Below are 8,698 nucleotides of genomic sequence, written 5' to 3' on the forward strand. Positions count from 1 at the left end.
TAGGGCCTGACTGACAAGCCTCCTGAGCTTGTCAAAGTTGGCTTTTCTGAAGTCAAGGACTTCCGTGTTGCTGACTGACTTGCCAGCTTTATGGTGGATGGTGAAGGTGATCGGCTCGTGGTTGCTGTCACCCAGCTTCCCATTGATCACTAGGTTGCCAATTAGGTCATCCCTTGTAGCCAGTACCAGGTCGAGCAGTGCTTTGCCTCTTGATGGCCCATAGACTTCTTGAGTCAGGTAGAGGTCATCCACGCATGAGAGGAAGCTTTGTGACCACTCAGATTTTGCTGAGTGGTCCTCCGACGAGATGTCCAGGTAATTGAAGTCACCCATGACAACCATGTTCCTGGAGCATGTGGCCTCAACCAGTTCCTGGGCAAACTCCTGGTCAAGCTCAGGACTTTGGGTGGGAGGTCTGTAGTAGACGCCCACCGTTGTGCCCCCTGTGCTGTGTTCCGCACGGATTTTAAGCCAGAGGGTCTCCAGTTGTCCACCCTGGTCACCAATATCAGCTTGCAGGGACATGTAGCTTTCCTTAACATAGAGAGCTACACCCCTGCCCCTTTTATTTGCATTTTGCTAAACTCAGGATTCTCTAAAGGCATAAAAGGTCAGATTCTATTTCATTCTGTTGCATCCCTCAATGCATCTACTGTTATAACACACCATCACCTTACCCTTAAAACTGAAATACCAAAAAGCAGGAAGTGGAGGAGGACACAACAACCTTTCATATCACAGTTTTTCAGGAACTCAAGCAGGGTGGAATTAGATTGTACTTATCACTTAGTAGATGCAATAGAATCAACTGGCTATCAACAATTAACTTTAGTCTACATCCATGAAGGTTTTTATCATTGCAGAAAAAAGGAGAGAAGGGCAATGGGCAGCATAGGAAAGGAAGCTTACCAAGAAGGTGAGGAAAAGGATAGGAAGTCCTAAAGGAAGCAATGTGAGAGCTGCAGGTTAAGTGTGAGGAGCACTTGCAGCCACAGAATTCAAGGAAGGGAGTACGTAGGAAAGAAAATGATCACTCCTGTAAAGAATAAGGTTCCCTCACATTAAAAAGTCACTTGTAACTGTGAGATGTTCAGTGGGAGGAAGACATAGTGTTTCTCCCAGTTACAGATTCCTCCAGTTAACTAAAAATGCTGTTGAGATAAAAGCCCATGTCTTAACTTACTTTCCAAAAGGATTATTTAGAACAGCAAGTATGGAAATCCCCAAATCAGTTTAGACAAGGGAAATCAATGGCACGGCAGCAACAACAGTGACACTAATGGATTAAACCCTGCATCAGTTAATAGGGCCTTCTTTTACTATCTCTAAAAGTTTAAAAATCATGTCTCATTCAGGGTGGGGACACAGAAGAACATATTCTCTATCACTCTTGAGAGAGATTGTGAGTGTCTGCATTTTTATGGCAATTTCTAGCTTCCTCTGCATATTTTACTTCAGTGCTGTAAACTACAGCTTACTAAACGAAAAAGAATGGAAAGTACAACAAATCAGCTAATATTTCTAGCTAATATTTGTACTTCCCAAGCCTGGATTCCAATTTCTTTTGCACTATTTTTTCTTCCACTGCCAGTGGGCACTCCAAAGGTAAAGGACAAATCATTTTTTATCCTCAAGCACAAGCAGTATCTAATGATGGTATATGGTTATTCTTTCTCTTCAAAAACTTTTAAATGCCTTCCCTTAAATCTGCCATCTGGCAAGTCAGAGTTAACGTTCTGCTCTCCTCCTCTTTTAAATCATCAGGACTTCAAAGGCAAAACATGGACTGTCTGCAGCCAACTGATCCTTAATACTCTCTAAGGCAAAGGAAATATTGAGAAGGATGGACACAGCCTCTCCCCACACCTCCAGCGGAGGAGATGAGCACGCGCAAAACTTACCGGTTGCCTCAAACGACAGAGCCAATTCTTCCAGAAGAGAGCCTTGAACTGATGAACTGAATGCCCCATATTGCCTTCCCATTCCCCTGTCCACTTCAGGACTGGATCCTTAAAGACTCATACTGAGCTGACCAGGTAGCCTGACAGAGCACTCAGTAATTTGTTAATTCCAGTACAAGGGAAAGGTGGAACAGATATGCCCACAACTGAGAAAAGATTAGATTATGTTTCTGCCTCTTGTTCTGCACTTACTGAGGAATCTCATTTTTCCACTTGCTGCTCAGTGAAATGAACAGTAAGGGGATGGGTTTATATAAATGCCTTCAGGGTGGTTTACTCTCTCTCTTGCACATAATCTGCACTTGCTTTGACTTGTCAGGAATAAAAGCAAATAAGTAAAACTTAACAGTACACATCGGTTGTTTAATATTTACTGCCTTTGCCTTCTCCAGAACAAAGTTACCATTTTTACTGCAGCGATTATGTCATTGTGAGTATATACTCTTTTTAAGAATAGCAGTACAAGAGGTGGATCTGCTTTCGTAACCAGTTCTCCCCACACAAATGTCTGACAGTTTCTGTAGAGTACGTATGCATGCTCATGCATACAATATTATAGCTATGCTACTGCCTCAGCCTAAGCCCGTATTCAGTTCTGCATTTCTAATGAGAGCTTATGCACTTAGTTTTACATGAAACTGCCTGAATTTTTAACCAAGCACTGCATGAAGCTTGAATATATTCAAGACAAAATTACCAGTTCATTTCCAAGTGCTCCTCAAGAGCCCTAGAAGTGATGTTAGCCTTCTAGCACCTTTTTCTCCAAGCAAATGTTGAGTGTAATTTTCAGAAAGGCAGAGATGTGCAGAATTGCAGGAAATGCTGCTTTCTTGTGGGGTGGGAGAACATAAGTAAAGAATGGCTGGAAGTCTGATATTCTAAGGTTAGAAACAGATATCACCAAATGAAGTGGAACAGCTGTGCCACAATGTGTCATGGCCCACAACGTGTCATTGCCCACTTCATTGGGCAAAACACGTCACCCCTTGTCCCAACCATTGATGGTGCAGGACAAGGAATAATGTGTTCTCTCAGGGCTTGATGGGTCTGGTCCTGCAAACCCTGGGAATTCCCAGGCAGGACTGGGTCCCTTCAAGCCTTAAGACCACCTACTTGGCTTTCTCCACTTACCCAGGCACATCCCCAGGATCTTCAGGAACACATCTGGATAAGCAGGGGAAGTTGGGTTTGTTGGGCTATGTCCCCAGAGATCTCAGGGGTAAGTCTGGGAAAGCAGTGAAACCCTGATTTTTCCTGTTTACCCAGAGCTGCCCCTGAGATCTCCTACTACAGAGCTAATAGATGTGCCACTAGTTCACCTCTGATGTGGCACAACAATGGATAAGGACATCTATCGGGGCATCTTACAGGCAACATTGGACCCCTGCTAAACCAAAAGGGAGAACTGATGACTGATGCCCAGGAAAAAGCCAACTTGCTAAATGGGTATTTTGCGTCAGTCTTTCACAAGTCTCATGGGATGCCCCTTCCCATTACGGGACAGGAACGCCTAAGTGAGGGTGGTTCCTTGCCCTCCATCAATGCTGACCTTGTGAAGGAACAGCTTGAGAGGCTGGACACCTTCAAGTCAGCCAGCCCTGACAATTTACACCCCAGAGTACTCAAGGAGCTGGCTAGCATCATAGCTCAGGCCCTGGCACGGACCTTCGAGAGTTTCTGGCACTCTGGTGAAGTGTCCAAAGATTGGAAGAGGGCCAATGTGGTGCCCGTATTCAAGAAAGCGGGGAAAGTGGATCCAGCAAATTACAGGTCCATCAGCCTGACCTCTATCCTGGGGAAGGTCTTAGAAAAGATTATCAAAGGGGCCATCCTTAATGGACTAGCTAATTGCAACACCCTGAGGGATAGCCAGCACAGGTTTGTTGTGGGTAGGTCATGCTTGACCAATCTCATTTCCTTTTACAACCAGGTGACCTATCACCTGGACAAGGGGGAAGAGATTGATGTCATATATCTCAACTTTAAAAAAGCCTTCGATCTGATACTCAATGATCACCTTTTGGCAAAACTGGCCAACTGTGGCCTCGGGTTCACCATGATCCACTGGCTGGGGAATTGGCTGCCTGGTCGAACCCAGAGGGTGGTGGTTGACAGAAGTCAATCGTCATGGTGTCCTGTGATCAGTGGGGTCCCTCAAAGCTCTGTCCTTGGACCTATTTTGTTCAGACTCTTCATTAATTATGTGGACATTGGAGTCTGAAGTGGACTGGCCAAGTTCACCGATGATACCAAACTTTGGGGTAAAGAATCCACACCTGAGGATAGGGGGGTAATCCAGGCTGACCTTGACAGGCTCAGTAAATGGGTGGACAAGAACCTGATGGTGTTTAACACTGAAAAATGCAAGGTTCTCCACCTTGGGAGGAAAAACCTGCAGCATGTCTATAGGCTCGGCAGTGCTACGATAATTAGCACTATGGACAGAGAGGGACTTGGGAGTCGGGATTGACCACAAGATGAACATGAGCCAGCAGTGTAATGCCGCGGCCAGTAAAGCAAGCAAAACACTGGCTTGCATCCATAGATGCTTCTCAAGCAAATCCCAGGACATCATTCTCCCCTTGTACTCGGCCTTGGTGAGGCTGCAGCTGGAGTACTGCTTTGGAGCCCAGTTTTGGGCTCCACAATTCAAAAAGGATGTGGAGAAGCTTGAGAGAGTCTAGAGGACAGCCATGCACATGATCAGAGGTCAGGAAAACAGACCTTATGATGAGAGGCTGAGAGCCTCTTTAGCTTGGAAAAGCACAGGCTCAGGGCCGACCTGATGGCCATCTATAAGTTTATAAGGGGTGTTCACCAGGACCTGGGGGAACGTTTGTTCACCAGAGTGCCCCAAGGGATTACAAGGTCAAATGGTTATAAACTCCTGCAAGACTGTTTCAGGCTGGACATAAGGAAGAACTTCCTTACTGTCCGAGCCCCCAAGGTCTGCAATAGCCTGCCACAGGAGGTGGTTCAGGCACCTACTTTGAATGCCTTCAAGAGAAACCTGGATGTTTTTCTTGCTGGGATCCTATGACCCCAGTTGACTTCCTGCCCCTGGGGCGGGGGGCTGGACTCGATGATCTTCCAAGGTCCCTTCCTGCCTTAATATCTATGAAATCTAAGAAATCTATTTTCTCACCATTTTTGCTGCCATAAACATTTTTACAGAACCAGAATGCAACATTGGTCTAACAGTGAGGTGTGAGACTCAGGGAAGAGGAGTAAAAGCTGCTTCATGTTAGGTAGCTTCACTTCTCATTCACCTGCCTTTGTCATTTAGTGTTAAAAATATTATATATAGAACCACCTTAACACTAACATACAGAATAGTATTTCTGATTACTCATATATTTATGTCAGTAGATACTTTTCCAGTATTCTTCCCTGAAGACATCTGATGCTTGAGGTTGAATGAAAGATTAAATGTTTTATACCTGTTCTTTCTCCTTAATGGGGAAGAGCCGGACCTGATTTTCATGAGGACAGAGACTCCACTGAACCCTACTGCAATGCATGAGGGTGGCAGGGAGGCAGCAGTTCTCTAAGTCAAGCTTATAAGGAGGGGCACATTCTGTCCTCTGTGACCTACATATTACTTCATTGACTTCAGCAACTGATTAGCTGGTATCTGGGTTTTCCATTTGCTGTGGAAAAAACATGGAATTTCTCCTTTAAAATCACTGATTTTCTACTTTAAAGGAGAAAAACCCGAGAAATGAAGGGATTCCTCTTGAAGGCTGGCAGGGATCCAGCCTGTAAGGGGCTGCTTGGGGCTGGTGGGAGTGGGATGCAGGGAGCAGGGGCCGACATGCATGTGCACATGCAGACATGCACATGGAAGCCAGGCAGTGTGGTGGACAGCACCTCTCACAGCTCCCTCCAGGTAAGTCTATGCAGCGGGGGTACCCTGTCCCACCCACATGTCACCTGTGCTCAGAACTGTCCCTTCCCCACACACCCACCCCCTTCCCCACACACTGCTGGGGCTGGGGGCTGGGGAGGGGGGGGCAGGTCAAGAATGAAGGGTACCAGCAGGAATGGGGAGGCTGTGGGCTGGGAGTGAGGATCACCTGCAAGGACAGGGGGCTGTGCGTTGGGAGTAAGAGGCAGAAGCAGGACACTGGTGTATCAGGAGTGCTCTGTGCCACAAGACAGGGTCGAGAATAGCAGCAGTTAGAGCTGCATCCTGGTGAGTGAAGAGAGAACTCTGATTTTCCATGATAAAAAAACAAAATCAAATGCAAATTATAGGTATTTAGAATGTATTGTATTATAATGACTGAGGCACTGGTAGGCGTCCAGATTGCTTTAAAATTCTAAATCTATCACTAGAACATTGTGTTCAACTGGTACTTACATATAATGCGGGTTTTGGGGGCGTTAATCAGGGAATTTGGGTTTTTTTACACCGAGAAAACCAGGATCCCTGATGATTAGGAATGTAGCTACATAATAGTGCAAGCACAGAGGTGTTTTTTTTACTTTTAGGAAGTAAAAAAAACTCTTGTATCATTTAGTTATTAGAAAGGGAAAAAACAGACTTTTCCCCCCTAGCACTTACAGCTATTTTTTTCCTCAGCCATAATTTAAAAGACTATAAATTTTCTCCACGTAGCTAATCCTTCTTGAGCAGACTTCCATTAGATTTGCAATGAGGAGTAGAATTAAAAAATATAATTTTGTATATAGTTAAAAAACAGTAGTACCAATTCATTGGTGCACGAGCTATGACATCGTACAACACCTGAGGATCTGACCCATGATTTCTAGTGGTGCGGTGCTCTCAGCTCAGAGTGTCTTGGTTGCAGTTTGCTCATCCTGGAAGCCCAGGATCCAACTCTCACAGCCCTTATGACATGGTATAACATTCAATTTAATGCTTGACTGATTTTTTTTTAATATATATATTTGAAATTTTGCTTGTTTTACACAATTGCATTTTAAGTTTTGCATATAAAACATCTAGCTTCCACAGACACAAGAATGATAATGAAAGAAATCAAACAGACTCCATGAAATAGCATGGGAATTATTAAATTAACAATTTCTGTAATTAGTATTATTTTTAAATCCTATAAATAACTTCCTCCTGGCAACACAAAAAACTATAAATACAGAAATCATTGAAGCACTTGAGAATTCTTATTCCTACAGAAATAGGAAATCACTGAAATACTGTTTACTTTTATACATTCTGGTTCTGATTAAGAAAAATAAAAGTATGAAACTTTCATTTAGCTGTCAAACTTCAATTCCAAGCCCATATGTAAAATTAAAACGGTGGTTGTTTTCCTCAATCGGGTTATGCTGATAATTTAAACTAAACTTATTTACAGTTATGTTTAAATGCTCTGATATATTGTGACCTTTGTGAATACACGTGAGCTAAATTTGTTCACAAGATCATTAATAGAAATGAAAGTGCTGTACGACTATATTTGAAGGTACCTATTGGTAAGTGAACATGCATTTGCAAGATGTCACAGGGAAACCGCAGAGAAAAGACCCCGAGGGGCCAAGGGGGAACCCTGGAACCCTAAACACAACAAGGAAGGCGAGGGAAGGGAAGGAAAAGAGCAACGGAGATTCCCTTACCTGCAGCTGACGACGCGGCGAGACCGGAAGAGGCGGTAGGACCCACGCAGCTGATTAGCCGTGCCTTTTTGAAACTGCGGCCAGCTACAGAGAGTAACAAGCAGAACTGGCATGGGAAAATAAAAGGCAGCCCGGGTGAAGGAGAAGGGGGGAGAGCCGGAGAGGAGCCACCAGAGGAGGTGCCCTTTGGAGCCCTGATCGGGGGCGAGGAGGATCCAGACGACCCTCCACGAGACAAGAGGCTGCACCTTGAAGCTGTCAGAGGGAAGACGCCAGCGGTGAGGTGGTGGATGCCCTTATTCACAGCGACGGAGCCAAGGGAGAAAATCCAAGGACTCCAGATGAAGAAGCCGACAGCAGAGATGGCTCTGAAGAGAGGGTGACAGGAATCAACCCAGCAGTCCAGGTGGGATTGGCTCGGGTTTGGGAAGGATCCCGGAGTCCACCCCGACAGAGAACAGAGAGCCTAAGCGGCAGGAAGGGCTGCATGAAACAAGTTCCTACCAGTCTGAGCCGCTCGGCAAGGGACAGAGTGGGGTTGAATTGGAGGGACCCGCAGTAGTCCAGTTCGGCACTAAAGAGGGATATCTGCTGGACAGAGCGGGGTTGAATTGCGGGGGACTTGCAGTGGTCCCATCCGGCACTCAGGAGGGATATTAGCCAGACAGAGGGGTGCCTTGTACAGGGCTGATAGGAAGAGGAATTCTCCAGGCCAGGGAGTCCATTTTGTTTAAGGCCAGGGAATTTAGTGGTAGTGCTTTTCTTAATTTCGTTGTTCTGTGTCCCACTTTTGGAGGGGTAGGAAGGAAGGCCATAGAGGGTCTCATACTCGGCTCGAGCCAGGGTCAGGTTAGAGCTTTATATCTGCATCAGAGTGCCCATTACATCAAGAGGCGAGGGTCGGGCCTGGAGACGTCAGCAGCTCAGTGAGGCTGGGTATCGGGGCAAGGTGTAGGGGAGGTTGGAGCCTCACAGAAGACCATTGCCCCAGGATTCCTGACTCTGGATATGCCTTAGCAGTCGACCCCCCACCACTGAAAGAACGAACAAAGTTGTGGTAGGTGAAATTGGAGTGAAGACTACCCCGGGGCAATGCATCCGGGCTGTACAACCTATGGCATGGAGCAACGAGCGAT

At 45.6% G+C, this 8,698-nt stretch overlaps 1 protein-coding gene across 1 annotated transcript in view; it reads right to left on the reverse strand.

Moving 5' to 3' along the window:
- The window catches only part of ABCA13 (ATP binding cassette subfamily A member 13), a 368,570-nt gene extending 366,540 nt beyond the window's left edge, over positions 1–2,030 (reverse strand). Inside the window, 1 exon segment of the mRNA XM_019537509.1 lies at positions 1,902–2,030. Within this exon segment, the coding sequence (XP_019393054.1) occupies positions 1,902–1,970 (69 nt within the window). The 5' untranslated portion in view covers positions 1,971–2,030.
- Between the last annotated feature and the right edge of the window lie 6,668 nt (positions 2,031–8,698).

This window comes from Crocodylus porosus, unplaced genomic scaffold, assembly GCF_001723895.1.
Source record: "Crocodylus porosus isolate Cpor-Errol unplaced genomic scaffold, CroPor_comp1, whole genome shotgun sequence".
In the NCBI taxonomy this organism is placed as follows: Eukaryota; Metazoa; Chordata; order Crocodylia; family Crocodylidae; genus Crocodylus; species Crocodylus porosus.